General features: G+C 51.4%; 1 protein-coding gene across 11 annotated transcripts in view; it reads right to left on the minus strand.

Annotated features, from left to right (window-relative positions):
• The window catches only part of DOCK7 (dedicator of cytokinesis 7), a 94350-nt gene extending 78721 nt beyond the window's left edge, over positions 1-15629 (minus strand). For all 11 annotated transcript variants that reach the window (XR_009114850.1, XM_058030663.1, XM_058030662.1 and 8 more), the window contains exons 1-2: positions 15554-15629; positions 6074-6179 (exon numbers count right to left, since the gene is read on the minus strand). Coding sequence is in view for 10 of the 11 variants with exons in the window: in XM_058030663.1 (XP_057886646.1) it covers positions 6074-6179; positions 15554-15591 (144 nt within the window). In the remaining variant the exon portion in view is untranslated. The remainder of the gene's footprint in view (positions 1-6073; positions 6180-15553) is intronic.
• Positions 15630-19512: the final 3883 nt, after the last annotated feature.

Below are 19512 nucleotides of genomic sequence, written 5' to 3' on the forward strand. Positions count from 1 at the left end.
ATTTTTTGGCTGCATTTATAATAGATGGAGATATTCAGACGAACCAAGGGGATTCCTAGGCAATCTCTGCAGCTCCCCGGGCTCTCAGGGATGATGACACTCCCCAGCCATAAGTGCAGCCATTGCCTCCCCTCTGCCTCTGGAATGCAGCTCCCCATCTCCAATTCCTGCTTGTGCACGGTGCTCTGTGGGATGGCATCACCACAGACAGCAGCCATGGAATTGCTTCACTTCCAAACTGCAAACCTGCCCCAAAAATGGCTGTGAGCACTCTCTGTGTCTGAAACCTCCACTTTTAAACCTGAAAACATTCAGTTTGAGATCTGGACTCAGTGAGATCTGCAGTGTGTGTCAAATTCTATCACAGTGCTTGAGTTAGAAAAAGCCTCCAATGAAAGGAAATGGATTCTCCATCCCTGGAAGTGTCCAAGGCCAGGCTGGACAGGGCTTTTAGCACCCTGGGGCAGTGGAAGGAGCTCCAAGATCCTTCCCAAACCCAGACCAGTCTGGGGTTCTGTGAAATAATCACAAATATACCTAGCTAAAGAAAGATCCTACATGTAACAAGTACCAGGCAGTCCCAAAACCAGGGAGATGCTTTATGTACAAATAGTGCCAGGTTATTTGCTGTGATAACTGGCTGCTAATGTAGGAAGCCATTTGGGTATAGAAATATTAATATTAATCAGAGATTAATTAGTTATCTGGGAATACTAAAGCAATTTCTTACCAACCCTAGAAAGACACGAGTTGTGCCTCTAAGGACGGGTAAGAAGACAAGATCCTGATGAGTAAGGGTTGTGTAATTTCACCAAGAGTATTTGGAGAACACAAAGACTTTGACACAGAAAATGCAAGTGCTGAGACTCATCTTGAAGAGTCTCCCTCTGATAAATTGTGACAAAAACGAAAGCAGAAACTGAGACAGCAACAGAGAAATGGAAAAGCCAAACAGTTTGACCAGAGACTGCAGAAAAATCACAGATTTCCCATTTTTGGCAGAAATGTTACACCAGGCCAGGAGGGATGGAATCCTCCAGACCCTCAGGGCTCACAGAGGCAGACCCTGGTGGCCCTGGTGGCCCTGGGCCCTGCCAGGCACAGAGTGCTCTCCTGAGCGGGACATCCTTGGCACAGGCCCCTCTCAGCTCCCAGGGGACACTCTCTGCCCTGCAGGGAGGGATGGCAGGGCTGTCCCCTGGCCTGGGACACTGCCAGGGATGGGGCAGCCCCAGGGCAGCCTGGCCAGGGCTCAGCACCCTCTGAGCAAGGAAATTCCCCTAACAGCTGCCTCTGGCAGTGGGAGCCATTCCCTGGGTCCTGTCCCTCCATCCTTGTCCCCAGTCCCTCTCCAGCTCTCCTGGAGCCCTTTCAGGTCCTGGAATTAGCTCTGAGCTCTCCCTGGATCCTTCTCTTCTCCAGGTGATCACCCCCAGCCTGTTTATTAACAATTATTTGGTATGCATTATTTAGTTCAGAGTATTGATCTCTGCTAACACTGTTTATTGAAGATTGCCAGTGGGCAGCAGGCTCACCTGAGCAGGTGAACCCCCCTGCCCTGTGCCCCAGCTCACTGCTGCCCTCAGCCATGGCACGGCAGCAGCTCCATGAGCCACAGCTGCAGCAGAGCAGAGCTGACTGTCAGCAGTCCCAGGGGAGAGGCAGGCAGAGGATGAGGATGAGGATGCCTCTCCCATCCTCCCCGGCCTGATGAGGATAAACCCTCCAGCCAGGCAGGGCAAAACCTGCAGGAAACACAAATGATGGGAGGCACCCTCCAGCCTCCATCAGCCCTGAGACAGCACAAAGGCTTGGCTCGCTCTCCTCTGCAATTTTTGGTGATAAAATTACTTGGCTCTGAGCACTCCAAAATGCCCTTTCAGTGCCACACAGGACACTGTCGTGTTTTCCTTTGCTGTGCTTCCCATTCATTTGCACAAATCACCTTTTCTTCTTCTCCTAAATTACATTAAAATAAACAATGGAAAGGTACAAAGGAACCTATATTCTCTTATTGAATAATTAGATGCTATCTTTGAGTACATGGCCAAAGTCTGACATCCAATAAATCCAAGACAAAGGCTCAATTAGCCCAGATAATGCCCATAAAGGCAGCAGTGCTTTACAGAGATATGTAAATGTCAGCACCTTCATTTTACAGGAGAAAATGAAGTGCTGAGAGCAGCCCTGGTCAGATCACATCACATCCAAGAATCCAGACCCCTTCATTCCCAGACTAATTAGCATCTCTTATATCAGTGTTCCTGTACATACCAACAATCATCTCTGCTGTAACATACATGAGAAATATCACACCCAATCCCTTGGAAAAGCTGTGATTTTTCCATAAAACAACTGAATGTACATTCACTCTGCTTATTTGCAAGTTCAGTAAAAAGCTGCTCTCCTAAATAAATAAATCACAGAATCATTAAGGTTGGCAAAGTCCTCCAAGACCATCCATGCCCAAACTTTGACTGAACACCATCTTGTCAACCAGACCTCTGCACTAGGTCCAACCATTAAAATGTACCTCTAAAGATGTAAAGAAATAGAAAAAAAAAAACCTGAAAAGGTTTTTAAACATTAAGAGAACTTTTTCTTGGGAAGAAAAACAATCAAGTTTTGGACAACAACCAAAAAAAATTTCAGTTGTTATCCTTGGCACTCAGAAGTGAAAAAAAAGTCCAAGATTTTATAAGTCTTTATCTTCTTCCAGCAGACAGAGTTAACTGAGCTGCTCCACAGAAAAAAACAAACTTGAGAAGAAAAGAAAGTGGTTAGTCATGAGGGATTATAATAGCCCATAGTAAACAGCCTGGGCCATCAAACAAACAGAGCAAATTCCCCATCCTGCAAGGAGCTGGGGAATTCTCCCAGAGCAAGTGCAAGAAGCTGGGGATGCTGGTGAGAGGCAGGAGCTGCTATCAGGGAATGCTGAATGAACCTCTGGGGGCAGCCAGGGTGAGCACAGCCTGTGGATTCTCCAAGGCACAGCACACCCAGCAAGCTGCAAATGCACACCCCACTCACCAGTGGGCTTGGGGAGACTGGCAAAAATAACTTCAGAAAAATAAACCCTCCTTCATGGAGCTCTCTGAGCTCACAGCTCTGATTCCCCACTAACAAACTGTCAGTGCCTTCTGCTGTGGGCTGCAAAAAGAAAATGCTCAGAGCTGCAGGATCCTGCCAGGATCCCAGCCTGGCACACTGGGTTACTCGGGAAAAGCCTCTCAGGGCCTTGGACCTGTGTCTGGGGTTTGAGGAATGTGCAATTAAAATCAGCTGCTCCTAAAGTGGCAGAAGGGTGGAGGCTGACAATAATAAACTCATTTGGAGGCAGTGTCTTCTCCCCAGCTCTACCAGATACCAAATTAGAAACAGTTCTGGCAGCATTTTGTCTGCTGCTTGTGAGGCAAAAGGGAAGAGACTTGCTAAAATTCAGCTGACAGGGTTTTGCATTTATCCCAGGTTCAACCAGGGCAGGCCTGAGGAGTGGGGAGCATCCCTGCACTGGCCCCAGCTGACAAGAAACAAAAGGCCCAAGCAAGCATGATGTTCCATTCACAAAAACTCCATTTCTCCACCAAAACACCTCCACTGGACTGGTAAGACTCTCAGACAAGCCATCAGTGCTGACCTTTCCTGGAGCAGAATTCTCAGCACAGTGAGCAAGGTGGGGATGAGACCACATCTGCACAACCATGGAGTCACAGCATCATGGAATATCCTGAGCTGGGATCATCCCCTCCAGCTCCTGGCCCTGCACAGGACAGCCCCAGCCATCCCACCCTGTGCATCCCTGAGAGCTTTAGCCAAATAATTCTGCAATTCTGGCAGGCTGGAGCCCCCCATCCCAGTCAGCTGCCCTTGTGGAGATCCTGCAACCCAACCACACAACATTTCAGCAGGAATTTCCTACTCACTCCCACACTACATGCCCTACTTTAGGCTTTTAAACCAGTGTGGCTGCACAGAAGTGAACTTTTCCAGCTTCACACAGCAATGCTTTCCCCCTGCATAATGCTGATTATCAAACCAGGCCAGGCAGGCACAGCAGATCCTCACAGATGCCTCGGGGAGAGAAATTAACCCAAAATTCAGACAAGCAAACCTCTGTTGCATTATGCAGCCTCAGGATACAGACTCATGACTTAACTAAATAGACTTTTCCTACAGACTATCTCCTAAAACCACCACTCCGTGTTAATCAGGCTTCTGCAGAGCTTCTCTGCTCAGCACCCAATTTAATGTGACAAACTGGGAGCTTATCACAGCAGCCATCACACAATGCAGCCTGATAGCAAAAGCTCAGAGCCTGCTTCCAGCCAGCATGACCTTTTCCAGCATTTTTACAGATCCTTGCATATATTTACTAGCAAACACCAGGGCAACAGGGTAATGAGAGCTACTGATAATACCATGACCAACAAGTCTGATCCTGTATCAAAAATTACATGTGAAGATCAACAGGACTGAAGCTTTGAGCATGAATACTTGGTTGGTGGCAGAATGGAAAAAGCTCAGGAACGGGAGGAAAAAGTAGAAAAAAGGTAATTCAGAGTGAAAGGAGGCGACACAAGGAAAAACTGATGAAAAACATGGCTGGGTGAGGAGCAGCTGGAGAGGCTCACAGAAGACATCTCACTTGATGAGAGCACAGAGGCAATTCAGCCAACTCCCTCCAACATGAAAGCAAGGTGGGCCAAGGGAGGCCCAGCAGTTCTGGGATAGATATCCAGTGGGAGCGCACTCCTCAGCTGCCCAGGCCTGCAGGGAAGTGCAGTCAGTGACCCTGACTCCAGATAATAGCAGGGGACCCTCCCTGCCCTAATGCTGGATTATGCAAAAGACCATCCAGAACTGCCAAGTCAGGGCTTTGCATTATCACTGCACAGCCCAGCAGAGGCACTGAGATAAGGCATGAGCCTGGCCAGCAGCCCTCACTAACCCCTCTCTCATTAACCCCTCTCATTAACGTGCTCAGGCGGCTGACAGAGCAGCCTCTGCTCTCCCAGAGCTCCTGGGACAGGACAGAACTCCAGAATTCCAGAATTCCAGAATTCCTCCTCCATCCCAGTGCCCTGGCACAGCCAGACCCCAGAGATGAACTCTGTGCCTGCAGTGCAGTCACTGCTCTGAGCCAGAGCTCAGCCTGGAGGTCCCTCCTGAGGTGACACAGCTCTGAGGACACCTCTGTGCCCCACAGGAGGAAAATTTAACAGGTTACACTCAGGTTACACAGAGGCAATTCCCATGGACTCATCCCCACAACCCCAAGAGCTGAGGAAACACTACAGGACCCCACTCCAGAGAGAAGAACTCTTGTAAACTCCCAACACTTGCACAGACCATCAAACTCAGGGCACATTTCCAGCCCTGCCTGACCCAGCCACCCCTCTGTGAAGGAAACAAGATGCTCTAATATTTATTTTCCAAGTTGACTGCAGCAAAAGGAACTGCTGTGACCTGAAGTGAAACTCCAAATCAAACATTTCCAGCTTGAAAAAGTTTGTTGCACTCTTGAAATGTTTACCACAATAAATCTGGAAGGTTACTGGCAGGCCATGCAAGAAAGTCTGACTTCAGAAAGGGTGATTGTGACAATGCAGCTCTTCAAAGTGGGCTGTAAACTTGTAAGTAAATACAAGGAACAGCCACACTCAGCTTGCACAATAATATTTAAAATACTTCAGAAGAGCAGATGAGTTGCTGTGGACCTGCTCTCCAGGGTGACCAGGAGAGGAAAACAGCAACCTGAAGTGCAGGAGATTGCAAAGAGCTCTCCATGCAGAGAGAATGGAATTTAATGCCCAATGCAGGCTGTTTGGGGATAAAACAATTAATATCTGGTCAAGAGAGCCCCTTGTCCTACAGAGATTCTGCAGAAACACAGATTCCCAGCCACACCAACTGATTTGCAGCACAGAAATCCCCAAAATCAGTGGGTTTTGCATGGAATTTTGTCCTTGGTGTTATCAGAGGCTCTCCCATCAACAGCCTGTCAGCAGAGCAGTTCCCCCCAGGGGTGCAGTGAGTGTGGGGAGCAGCCTGAGCTGCAGGCATGACTTACAGTGGTGTGGTGAGAGACACTGCCTCCGATGTTGAGGTTCTTGAGGAGCTGTGGGGAGCCTCCATACTGGCCCGAGATCTGCTTCCTGACCTCGGCTGCCACGGTCCTGCAACGACACAGGGACACGGTCACCCCTGCAGGGACATGGCAGGGCATGGGCACAGCCACCCCTGTGTGCCCTCTGCAGGGATATGGGCATGGGCACACACCCCTGTGTGCCCTCTGCAGGGATATGGCATGGGGCACAGCCACCCCTGTGTGCCCTCTGCAGGGACACGGTTACCCCTGCAGGGACACGGCAGGGCATGGGCACACACCCCTGTGTGCCCTCTGCAGGGATATGGGCATGGGCACACACCCCTGTGTGCTGGAACCAGACACAGGGACACGGTCACCCCTGCAGGGACACGGCAGGGCATGGGCACACACCCCTGTGTGCTGGAATGGAACCAGACACAGGGATACAGTCACCTGTGCCAGGGACATGGCAGGGCATGGGCACACACCCCTGTGTGCCCTCTGCAGGGATATGGGCATGGGCACACACCCCTGTGTGCTGGAACCAGACACAGGGACACGGTTACCCCCGCAGGGACACGGCAGGGCATGGGCACACACCCCTGTGTGCCCTCTGCAGGGACATGGCATGGGCACAGCCACCCCTGTGTGCTGGAAGGGAAGCAGACACAGGGACATCACCTCTGCCAAGGACATGGCACAGGGGGCAGAGCCACCTGGGCCATCAAACAAACACAGCAAATTCCCCATCCTGCAAGGAGCTGGGGAATTCTCCCCGAGCAAGTGCAGGTGGGGCTGGGGGTGAGAAGCAGCAGCTGCCAGCAGGGAATGCTGAATGAACCTCTGGGGGCAGCCAGGGTGAGCACAGCCCGTGGATTCTCCAAGGTGCAAATGCACACCCCACTCACCAGTGGGCTGGGGAGACTGGCAAAAATAACAACTGCTGGAATGGAAGCACACTCTGCTCACTGCAGCAAGGCTGTCACAGCCCACCAGGAACACACCAAACTCCCAGAATCACAAAGCCCTTACAAGGCAGCAGATACACATTTTTAACAGCAATTAAATTCTTTTCCCCTTTTGTGATCTTCTCCTCTGTGCACATCTGTGGCAATAAGATGCACGTGACCCCGAGCACAAATGATCTTGTTCCCAGCAGGCTCTTCCAAGGAAAGCTCTTCTCCAGAGCTCTCCTCACCCTCCAGCAGTTCCTGGTCACACAGCTGCTCCTGCACTCGGCATTTCCATCCCTCTGCCTATTCTTGGGGTCTGGAGTCACAGCCAGACAAAGGAGCAGGAAACAAATGACTGGGTCAGAACAAAAAGGTGTTTCCCTTCCTGTGCAGGAAAGGTAAAGGTGACAAGCAGAGGAAACACCGGTACAGAGCCTTGTGTGTCTGCCAGACAGAAATTCCACCCCTGGGGAATTTTCTGCACAGAGCAGCCCTTCCGTGCCTGGAGGGTGAAAGCTGTGACCCCCCAAGGTTTCCATTCTGGTAAAGAGCCACATTGTCTCCACACAACAGGTGGGTAAAGCCACCTGGAGGGGGAATGAGGAGCTCAGCAGAGGGAATGCTGATGGCCAGGGGCTGTGTGAACACAGGGCCACAGGCCCAGCCCCACCGTGCCATGGCCAGCTCTCCATCCTGCATCCCAGCAGGAATCTGTAGCTCCTCTCAGCAGGGACACCCAGCCTCTGAGCAGGGTGGGAATGGGTTTGTGCCAAAAGCAAACCAAAACCCTGATTCCTCCCACAAAACAAGCTGTGCAGCTGAAAAGCTGCTGAGCAGCCCTGGCCTGCAGGACCTCACCACACAAATGCTGCTCCCCAGGAGCCAACACCCAGTTTATTAGTGACAAACCCACCAAGAGGGACATTCACCACATCACAGAGCAAACTCCCAGCTCCAAGGAGGCCCTAACCAGCCCATGAGGCAATGAACAGCCTGCAAGGACTGGGGGGAATTTTTTCCTGCTGTATCAGTGATCTTTGAGCATCCTCGTGGCTGAGAGACTCCTGATCTCACCAGGGGGACTGTGCTGCTTATCAGAACAGCACATGAGCTGCTAAAATCCTGCCAGGGAGATGGTTCAACCTGTCCTGAGCTAATCCTGGACACCAGGATGGGCTCCTGCCTTTGGGACTGCTGCTGGGCAGGAATGGAGGCAGCTGCTGTCAGCGGAACAGAAGGGAACTCTCAGAGGGAACTGGCTGGGACAACTGAGGCTGCCATGGGGAGCAGATGTTTCCTAAGGCCAGAGGATGGACATGAGATTAGCCAGAGGAAGCATTATTTGTCTTTTTTTAAAAGTAGACTGCAGGAGAAAAGAAAAATCAAGTTTTATGTATTCTGGCTGCAAGAAGTCATTTCCTTCGTGTTTGCCTTTATCCACAGGAGCTGATGTTTTCACTTCTGGTGGGTGGATTCTGTCCTGCTGGGGACAGGGAACATGCAGGAAAAGCCATGTCCCTGCTCCCACCACGTGTGCACACACAGACACACGTGAGAGCAAACCATGTGTGCTGCTGGCTGTTGTAGGGAAATTTGGAATGCACTGAAATGGCTGCTTGGCATGGAAAGCACACATGGAGCTGTGGTGGGCATGGACAAGCCTGTCCCCAAGGGCTCTCACTTGCTGTGTTTGTGTCACTCCTGAGGAGACACACACGGAGCCCTGGCAGGGAAAACCAGAGTCCAGCACAGCAGGAGAAACCTAAAATCCCTTCCCCATTTTCAAGGCATTGCTCACAGATGGGAAGCCCAGCCAGAGGAGGGACCTGTCCCCAGCTGTGGAAGCACAGCTGTGCTGGCTCCCCTCAGGAACCTGAGGCAGGGGAAGGGATGTGGCGCCACAAAAGGTGGCACTGCTCAGCTGTGCTGCTGCCCCATCCATAACCTCACTGGATTGAGAAAATCCCCCAAAGCACGAGCACAGCCAGAGCTGAAGCTCCCATGGGTTTCACAAGGAACCAGCATGACTCCCTAGTCTGAAGCACTCCTGCCTCTGCAGCTTTCAGCAGCACCCATCAGAACTCTGCCCATGGGAAGCTGATGGGCCCTGTGCAAACCCCAGAATTCCTGAGTGGAGTCTGCAGGAGTCACTGCTCATTCCAAGCCTGCAGCCCAACCCACAGCCCAGGCTGGCTCCTTTCTGAGGCCCTGCACTCACAGAGGTTCTGGACACCCCTTCCCCAGGGAAAGCATCGTGCCTCTGACACTCAGAAACCATCTCCTCATGCAGCCTGATCTCCAGATGTGTTTAGGGGTGATCTATCCCCCTTTGGGTTTGTGGCAGCATGACCAGGTTCAAGAGTCCTCTCCCACCCCCTTCTGCCTGCCACAAGTCCCCTGTGGGCTCCCCTCACCACCCAATGGCTTTTCTAGAGCTGCTCCAGTTGGGAATCACCCTTCAGCAGATGTGCTTCACTCACTCCAGAGAAGGAGCAGAACCTCTGGAGAACCAAATGAGTACTTCCACACTGAGGAAATACCTCAGCTGACTTCTCCTAGGGCTGGTTCCTCACTGTTTCCTCCCAGAGGTTCCCAGTTTCCCTAAAACAAACAACTCCTGCTCTGGTGAAGGTGTCCCTGACCACAGGGTGAGCCTCAAGGTCCCTTCCAACCCCAACCATTCCATCACTCCATGGACACACCTGCCTCCTCCTCCTCCTCCTCCTCCTGCATTCCCAGAGGCTGTTTGTCCATGACAAACTGGTCATGACCAGCAGCCCATGTTACACTATAACCCTGAGCACTATTTCTAACCTAAAGCAATGCTGGTGTGACACCAAACCCCATCAAGAGAAGAGAAATAAATATTCCCCAAACGTTAAAAAAAATATTAATTTGGTAGAGCTGAAGAGCCATTAAAGCTTTGATAATTAAAAGGGCAAATAAAAAACTGCCTCTTTAATAACTTATCTAATATTCAACATGTAACCTGGGAACCTCAGACAAACATTCCAGTTAATTACAGCCCACAGCCTCATGAATGTCTATGTTTAAAGTACATCTTCCCCAGTCACTTCCTTTCTGACCTTCTTCACTGGTTAATTATTGTGTGTGCATGTGGTTCACACAGAAAAAGAAAAAAACACACAAAGAAGAGGGGAAAAAAACCCTCTTGGAACTGGCTCCTAAAGCAAAACAAAACTGGTCATTCTGAAAGTACTCTGAGCTGCAAATAACCAAATGAAACCATATTTGCACTCCCAGGGTTCTTTACTACACACAAAAATCATTTCTCTATGTGCCCTGCCTGGTCAAACTGTTCCTTTTTTTTTTTTTTTTTTTTTTTTTTTTTTTTTTTTTGCTTAACCAGCAAACTGGAAATATGAGTTCTTCTTTTTGCCTTCCCACAAAAATCTGCCCAAGATCTGCCTGGTGGTGCCAAGCAAGGTCAGGAACTCTCCCGTTTCCAGCAAAGGTGGGTCAGGGCCAGCCTGGGGTGCTGTGAGGAAATGTCCCTTTTCCACAGCCCTCTCACTGGGAAAGGACAAGGCAAATTGCAAATCCTGCTGAGTCCAGCAGGGTTGCTCCAGCCTGTTCCTCAGCCTGGGGTCACACCAGAGCTCTGAGAGGGCAGCCGGGCACTGAGAGGCATCCCAGCCCAGCAGAGCTGCTCGTTCTGCCCCAGAGAGAGAAAAGTGCATTTACACATCATTTACTCCTTCACCCTCTGTTCATCCATCCATCCTCCTGCCTCGCTGTGCAGGGATGTCACCCCAAAGCCCAGTGGCACTGGCTGAGTGTCACCTGTCCCTGTGTCCTGCCTGCAGCCCCATCCAGGGGTGAGGCCCAGCCAGGGGAGCTCTGTGGGATGAGGGAACCTGCCCCAGGGACAGCTCTGGCCCGGAGCCACCCTGCCAGTGCAGCCCTTCCTCCTAAACCCCAGGTCCTGTTTCCTGCTGAGTGAACTCCTTCCCCTTGGAGTGAAATGGGTTTGATGCCCAGCCTGATCCCGACCGCTGCAGGGTGTGTGTGAGTTCTTAAATTAACACAGATGAGCAACAACATGTTCCCTTTTTCCTCACCATTGATTAAAAGAGAAAACATCACACAACGCTGCCTGTGGTGCTCTTCTGATCATCTTTGATTCTTGAGGCTGAAATGTCCCCCCTGGGACTGAGCTCCCAGGACACCTGGCTGAGGGAATCACCCCAGGACAGCAAAGTCACACCTGAAGCTAAAAACACCAAGCAAAGAAGGGAGCCTTGGCCAGAGAAGCAGCTCTGTGGCAGAGCCCTGGAGATGAAGGACTGGAACACAAACCCTGTGAGGAAGCCCTGAGGGAGCTGGGGGGGCTCAGCCTGCAGAAAAGGAGACTCAGGGCTGCCCCCATCACTCTCACAGCTCCTGGAAGGTGCCTGTGCTCACCTGGGGCTGGGCATTGACACAGCCAGAGCACACAGCCTCGAGCTGCACCAAGGGAAATACAGGGCTGGAGAGCAGGAAAAGCTTTTCACAGAAAGGTGATAAAGCTCTGGAATGGCTGCCCGGGGAGGTGGTGCAGTGCCCATCCCTGGGGGTGTTTAACAAAGCCTGGATGTGGCACTGGGTGCCAGGGGTGAGTTGGGGTGCTGGGGCTGGGATGGACTCAATGATCTCTCAGGTCTCTTCCAACCCAGTGATTCTGTGAATTCCATGAATTCTGTGCAGTTTTGTCCCTGCTTCCTCCCTTGCTTTAAGCAGTCAGGGATTTTCTTGGGCTCCCCAAGCGCTGCCAACTCCCCCACGAGAGATCCAGAGAGGCTGCACGGGGACAGCCGTGGGACTTGGGGGAAGAGCAGCAAAGGGATGCTCTGAAATTCCTGCTAGAAATCCTTCCAGTTATCTGTGACAGTGTTTTGACAATGCAAATGGCATCTGGATGTGGGAAGAGAATAAACTGTGATGAACATTCTGCTGTGACCACGCTTCTGGCCCAATCTGGTGCTCCTGGAAGCCAGTGACAGCTCTGCTATTGCTTTCAGCTGGTGCAGATTTCACACCATCCCTCTTTGCCCTTGGGCTGGGCAAAGGAGGCTGTCAGCCCCCCTGACACATCATACAGGGAATGTAAAAGGGCTCTAAATGAACATAAATGCAAATTTAGCCTCCCCAAGTCCCCTTTTACAGTACCCCATCAGTGTAAAGGGAGCTGCAGCAGAAATGAGATGCTCTGAGTGTAGTGAACACAAGTGTTTTCCCCTCCATTCAAATCCATAAAGACAAGCTGGATTACTCCAGGAATCCCATGTAGTGTAAGAGTCCTGGATGAAGGGGGATTTCCAAGTCACTGAATGTCTGAGAGCAGCATCAGCCCCTGCTGAAGACCTCCAGCCCCAGGGAACAGCACCTCATGGGGTTCCTGCTCACATGGAAGCACCTGGGAAGGGGCTGGACCCACCAGGTAAAAACTGTTTTCTCTGGACTCCACTGACAGCTGGGCACAGGAAAACTGAACTTTCTCAGCAACAGAACACAGAGCAGCTGTAAAGATCACCCAGTGGGGTTTGTGTGAGGCTGACAGGCACTGTAAGACAGAGGGCAGGGCAGGTGGGCTGTTCCAAGTCCCAGGGATCCTCTCCATCAGAACTCTTTCCAGGCAAAGACACTTCCAAGGTGATGGTCAGACTAAAGGAGCAGCCCTGAATTCCCCAGCTAACCCAGCCTCAGGGTGCTCCAAGAGCACTGACAAGGCACTGAGCAAGGGGCTCACATGAAAGCCTACATGAGTTTATCCCTGCAATGTTTTTGCTGTGTGAGGTTGAAGGGGGAGTTCTCCTTTCTCTCTTTTTGAACTCTAAAAACCCTGCACGCCTTTTCCTCTGTCCCAGGAAGCACGGGGGTGCTGGGACACAACATGCTCAGTTCCTGGGACATCCAGAACTCAGAACTGACCCTTTTGGTGAGGGGGTTTCCACACCCTATTTCTTTGCCAAGCAGCCCCATATCCAAAAAACATCCTGGGCTAACACAGCTGGGAATGTGCACCAGACACAGGAGGCACTGAAGCTCCTCTGCTCTCACACTGAGATGGAAGCAACAGCCTCCATGCTCTACAGAAGCACCAGCATGCTGCAGAAGGATGTGATCCACTACAGCTTTAAAAAAAATTCCTACCAATGCAGTTTCAAATAAAAATTAGCAATTTCAGGCAAGATCTTATTAGCCCATCATATATGTTTAACTCAGGAGTTTCTTCTGATGGAGTGAAGAAGAATTACTGATTTCCAAATTCTAGTTCAAATCCATCCTGCAAAAACTCAGCAGCACCTAATCACGAAGACACCTTGTAACATAGCCCTAAAAAGATATTTTGAAATGGTTCAGGCAATTACTGATAGCCTCTGTCCAATATTTGAAGATTTGGGTGCAATGAGCAGGCAGGGCATGGCACCAGCATTCTGATCATGGTTTTTGAGGGGCACCAGTGTGGCTGAAGAAATCATAGAGATAAATCCGAGCTGTGGGACACATCCCTGGGCCTTCCAAGAAACAGCTCAACCCATCCCATGTTGTCTAAACTGCAACACCAGTTTGAAAACGTGCAGCTGGACTAAAGGAATTAGTGTTGGTGGCTCTGAATGACATCCATTTGGAGCACACAGGCAAAGCAAGAGCAGCATGGCTGTTTCCTGTGAATAAGACAAATGCTACGTCTACCTCGGTGAGTCAGCCAAACCGGGGGGCAGAGTGTGAAAATGTGAGGGATGTATTCTTCTGAAAACAATGGGACTGGGGAGGGCTTCCAGCAGCCACCAGCACAGCTCTGGGACTTCCGTGCACGGCCTGCTCCAAGCTCTCATGGCCTGGAACAGCAACACTCCCAGCAGTTCTGTGCCAGCAGGAGAAGGAAGGGCAGCAGCCCAGGTGACAGACACATTCTTCCCACAAGTTTTTGCCTTCACGTGCACTGGATTTGCAAACCACGAAGCAGGAACTTGAGATTTCTCAGAATATGACACTGCAACACGGGAAACCCCACAGAAAACACAACAATCTCACAAGTGTAAAAGAAAGGTGGGCATGCAACAGCCCTGACCTCACTGCAAAGCACCTGGGTCCTTCCACAGGCACAGGTGAACCAAACCTGTTTAATGACCACACTGGGAAACACAGGGAGTGGATCAGGTTAGCCCAAAAGGGGCACAGAGGTGGCACAGCTCAGCCACAACCCAGATTAGCCCAAAAGGAGCACAGAGTGGCACTCCTGTGCTACATCCCAGTGAACCAGCCAGGACTGCTGAGCACCACGTTGGTCACCCCAGGGCCACCTTACTGAGCTTCCTGCCAGGGCTGCACAGCTCGGACACTGACTGCCAGGGCTTGTTTCTCATGTGACATTCCTATGACCACAACCAAGGAGCAGGAAAAATGGCCTGGCAGCAAAGCCATCTCTCCCCATTCCTTGATCTGTCACACTAACCCCTGGCTGGTGCACATCAAAATGTGCAGAGAACCTGAAGAGAAGAGCAATGTTTCCACCCGGTTCCAGATCATGAGTGGGGTGGGACTGATGTCACTCCTCTACCTCCTACCCACTCTTCTCCTTTGACCTCCTGCCCATGACCCTTCTCCATCACAGCTTCTCTAACTGCAGCTATTTGTACCTACAGCTTCCCACTCAATGGATGAAAATGAGACTCCTTTTGCTACTGTCCACATCCTCCTGAACAGCTCTGGCACAACCGATGGTTCTCACTTTCACTGCACTGCTGGTTACAGGTAGGAGAGGTACCATGGTCACCAAAGGCTACCTGGTCGGACCTGCAAACAGAAAAACTGCTCCCACCTGGAACCACACGCTAACTCGGCACGTAAATCTGCAGAAACCGACTGTTGGCAGGTAAATTTCTATAAATACTCCCCTTCAAAAAATAGCCAAACTTTGAGGAACGCAAGGATGCTGAGCAGCACCGCGAGCCTGGCGCAGCTCGGCAGGTCCAAGGAGCGCAGCAGCCGCGCTCGCACACAAAAGGGAGGAAGGCGCTGCAAGGGAGCTCTCTCTCCATTTTCCAGCCGCGGGAGGTCGGCGCTGCCCTCCCAGGTGCGGGGCCGGGGCAGCGCCGGGAGGCGGCCGGGGCAGGGCCGGGCCGGGCGAGCGCCGTGCCGCCCATCGCGCGGCGAGAGGGGCTGCACAAAGCGCCCGGCCGGCCTTTGTTCGCGGGAGCGGAATTCCACGGCTCCTTTCCTCCTTCCTCCCTCCCCCGCTCCCCGCGGGAGCTGCCCCGGGGGAGCGGCCCCGCGCTCGGCGCCGCCGCGCCCGCTCCGGGCCCTTTGTGGCGGCCGGGGGGAGCCGCGGCCCCGCGGCCGGACCCTGCCCGTGGCCCCCGGAGGCCGGCGGGGCGCGGGGCCCGAGGGCCGCGCCGGGCCCGCCCGCCCCCGGGGCGCGGCAGCGGCGGAGCCCCCGCGGCCGGGCCCGCCCGCCCCCCGCGCGGCGCCGCCGCCGCCGCCCCGGCCCGCCCGGCCCCGGTACCTGCTGATCTTCTGGGCGAAGGCGCGGCGCTCGGCCATGGCCGCGCTGCGGGCTCCGCGCTGCCGGCCCGGGCAGCGCTCGGCCGCCGTAATGCTCCGCCGAGCCGCGCACTTGAGCGGCGCAGCTCCCACCCCCGGCGCTCGCCGCGCCCGCCGCCTCCTCCCCTTCCCGCCGCGGGGCCGCTCCTCGCACATATACGGCGGGGAGTGACCGCGGCCGGCCCGCTCGCGTCCCCATCCGTGCTCCTGACCCCGTCCCCATCTGTGCCCTTACCCCTACCCCCGTCCTCTGTCCTCATCCGTGCCCCTGTCTCTATTCCCCATCCCTGTCCTCGTCCCTGCCCCTGTCCCCATCCCTGCCACCGACCCTATCCCCGTCCCCTGTCCCCATCGCTGCACCTATCCCTATCCCCGTCTTCTGTGCCCATGCCTTCCCCAGTCCATAATCCAGTCCTCTGTCCCCATTCCCATCCCTGCTTCTATCCCCATCCTTTGTCCCCATCCCTGCCCTTGTCCCTATCCCTGTCCCCATCTCCGTCCCCTGTCCCCATCCCCAGGTCCTGACCCCCACGGCCTGGGGCTCCCCTTGCAGTGCCGCGTTATTCCCGAGTGAGAGCAGAGTAGTTGAGGCTGTTCTCAGCACTGATGGGGATCTTCCAGTGGTTTGGGGAAAAAGGCTCCTCAGCATCGCTCCCTAGCCCTCAGACCAAAACTGCTGCCAGACCAACCCTTGGCAGCACCAGAATCCCAGGATCACTGGGGTTGGAAAAGCCCTCCAGGATCATCCAAGCTGTGCCCAGTCCCCACCTTGTCACCAGCCCAGAGCACTGAGTGCCACCTCCAGGGCTGGGGACTCCAAACCTCCCTTCCAATGTCTAATCCCCCTTTCCATGAAGAAATTCCTCCTCATGTCCAACCTAAACCCTCCCTGGTGCAGCTTAAGACATTGCTGGGTGTCACAGGTCTGTAGGGCATGGCCAGGTCCCTTGGCCAGACAAAACTGGGCTCCCAGTCAATCCTGCCCCGTATCATCCCATCTTTTCCTTCAAAAAGGCTAAAAATTGTCCCTAATGATGATTTAGGAGATGGTTGGAAGACTGTACCATCCATTCCCACCAAACATGCCATTACTAGCAGTGTCTCCAACCACATCATGGTTTGGGATTATCTAAGGGGAAGAGGAAGTAGAAGGTGGGGAGTCATTAACAAAAATTACTGTTCTGTGACTTCAAGAAAAGACTGAGCCCAGGACATGATCTAGCAGATAACACCACGTCCCTGCTACCCAACATATGCTGTGCACTAATCCAACCCAGGGAACTATTAATAGTCACCCAGGAAGTGTCCCAAAGCAGGAGTGTTAATTCCCCTCACTCCATCTGCTTGGGTTGTGTGAAGGTTTCCCTCACATGGAGGACACCAATCCTTCCCCTGGCAGGAGCTGCTGGTTTCCAGCTGTGTGCAATTCCTCTGCTCTGCTGTCTGTGTGTGTTTGCACAGGCAGTGCCCTAAAATCTGCAAATATCTGTGTGTGAGTGCTGCCAGGGGATTTAGTGCAGCCACCAAGTGACTCCCTGTGGGTGAGGCTGTGCCCCAGGACACAAAGGTGCTGTCATGTGTCACACAGACAGAGACCCTGGGAGCAAAGACCCATTGTAGGCACTGAGAAAGGGATGTTCTTCTCCAAGGGGGAGGGGAGGAAATGTCCCACAGACCTCAGCCAAGACAAAAGACTCTTGCTCTGGAGCTGCTGCCAGCATGTGGAACTGCATACCAGAGAAGGGCCTCACACTGTGCATGGGATAAGAGATTTACCTCCTTACATCCACAGAAATTGTGGCTGCCCCATCTCTGGAAAGGTGGGACAGGGCTTGGAGCAGCCTGGGATAGTGGGAGGTGTCCCTGCCATGGCAGGGGGATGGAACTGGATGAGATTTGGATTCCAACCCAAAGCAGTCTGGAATTTTAAGATCAAATTCCCAAATCTGAGCGTGTGTGCTCACAAGAACAGACCAAAGCATCAGGGATCACCAGCAATGCTTCCTCTTCTCCCCTTTTTTATACCCCAAATGGCACCAGTCTGGAATGCAGGAGGCCAAAATACCCCTGCCTAACCCAAACACTGAGACCAAAACTGGGAATCTGCAGTTGTGAGAGGAAAACTCTTCCTGCTGCCAGAGGGTGCAAAGAGCAGCCCAGCCCCAGCAGCCCTGACACAGAGGGCATGGAGTACCCAAGGTCCACTGCAGACCTTTGGGATTTTAGGTTTCATTTTCCCCTCCTGCCAGTCATTACCACAGAGAAAGGACCTTGGTGAGGCTCTGGGCACTACTTGCTGAGTTTTGATGTCTCCTTTGCTTTTCCTTGACTTTTTCTGTAGCTGAGAGCTGGCCCAGAGGAGCTCCAGCCATCCCACCTGGATTTAAAATGGACCTCTATCAATACAGATATATGATATATATAAATTATCTATATAATATCTACATATTATATTATATTACATTATATTATCCAATAACATATATTCTATTCCATATAAATAATATATATTTTATTTATATATATATATATAAAGTAATATATATATAATATTATTATATTATTGCCTTCACATCAGGAGGGCATTGCTTTGCAAAGAAATAGGTTTTCTCCATATAGTTGGGTTAAATACGAGCAAAATCCCTCAATTAATAGTCAATACCCAGCGAATTCCAGAAAATTATTCCTCATTACTTTTCAGATAGTGATCAGCAAGTCCATAAAGTGTGTGGGTTCAAATAGTAAGAGATCACTAACATTGGTAGAAATGTACATGTGACCTTGCAAAAAACCCCAAGAGCTTCTGCAGATTGACCCTAAATTTTGCAGTGCATGCAGGATTAACCAAGAGAAGTCAAGGAAAAAACTGAAGAAATAAGAGAGAAAAAAAGTGCAGTCTTTAGCCATTATAAATCAAATAATGCCAAAGAAAAAATTCATGGTAAGAACATGGGGGGACTGAGGTGGTGGTGTCAGTGTTATTTCGGGTACTAAGGTGAGGGTTGCCTCTTACAGGCACAGTCACAATCCTTGTGCCTCTTGTTTTGTCATCCTAGAAGTGAATAAACTGAAGGAAATGCTTGATCTGAAGAAACAAACAAGCTTTGCAAAGAGGAGAATGTGACCACCAGAGAAACTTGTTACATGGAATTACAGCTGCACAAAAAATAATTCTTTAGGAACTAGCAGATCCCTGATTCAGAAACAACACTTGTGTGGCAAGTTTTCTTGCAAATGGAACCATTTTCTTTTAAAACAGGGGGAAATTGTGTGTGATTCATGATGTCCTGGGAGTGCTACACTGTTTATTTTGCAGAGTTTCTTGTCCTCAAGGGTGTCTGGTACCTCAGAGTGAGGGTGAAGACAAATCAAGAGTGGAGGGGCTGTGTACATGCAATTAATACCTCCAGACAGCCCAAGTTAATTTTAATTAATGTTTGAATAGAGGCTACATAGTAACCAATGTAAAACCTGGAATTTTACCACCATTATGAGGATACTGAATAGCTACTCTTCTTTAACACACTGTAATTCCTCACCATGTTTTAGGAAGCAAAAGCAGGAACCTGGCTTGTTCCACGCTGGGTTCCAACAGAAGAACACATCAGCCTTTGGGAAACATCCCTGCCTCCAAAAAGGATCCATGGCCTGGACACAGGACACTGGAAGTGGAAGAATGAAGCAGCATTTAATTAATTCACCATGAACCACCTGCATCCTTTAAAACATGCGACTAAAATGATTTTTTTATAATTGAGGATGACTTTTACTGGGCTATATATTGGTAAGTGCACCCTACCAACACACATGTAACTCCTTGACCCTAATCTTACAAGATTAGGTTCTGCACAAGAAAAATCCCTTTGGATCCCAGCCAGAAAACATTTGGTCAGAAGCGAACTGATCCTTGCCTTGCCTGTT

Source organism: Melospiza georgiana, chromosome 9 (assembly GCF_028018845.1).
Source record: "Melospiza georgiana isolate bMelGeo1 chromosome 9, bMelGeo1.pri, whole genome shotgun sequence".
Lineage (NCBI taxonomy): Eukaryota > Metazoa > Chordata > Aves > Passeriformes > Passerellidae > Melospiza > Melospiza georgiana.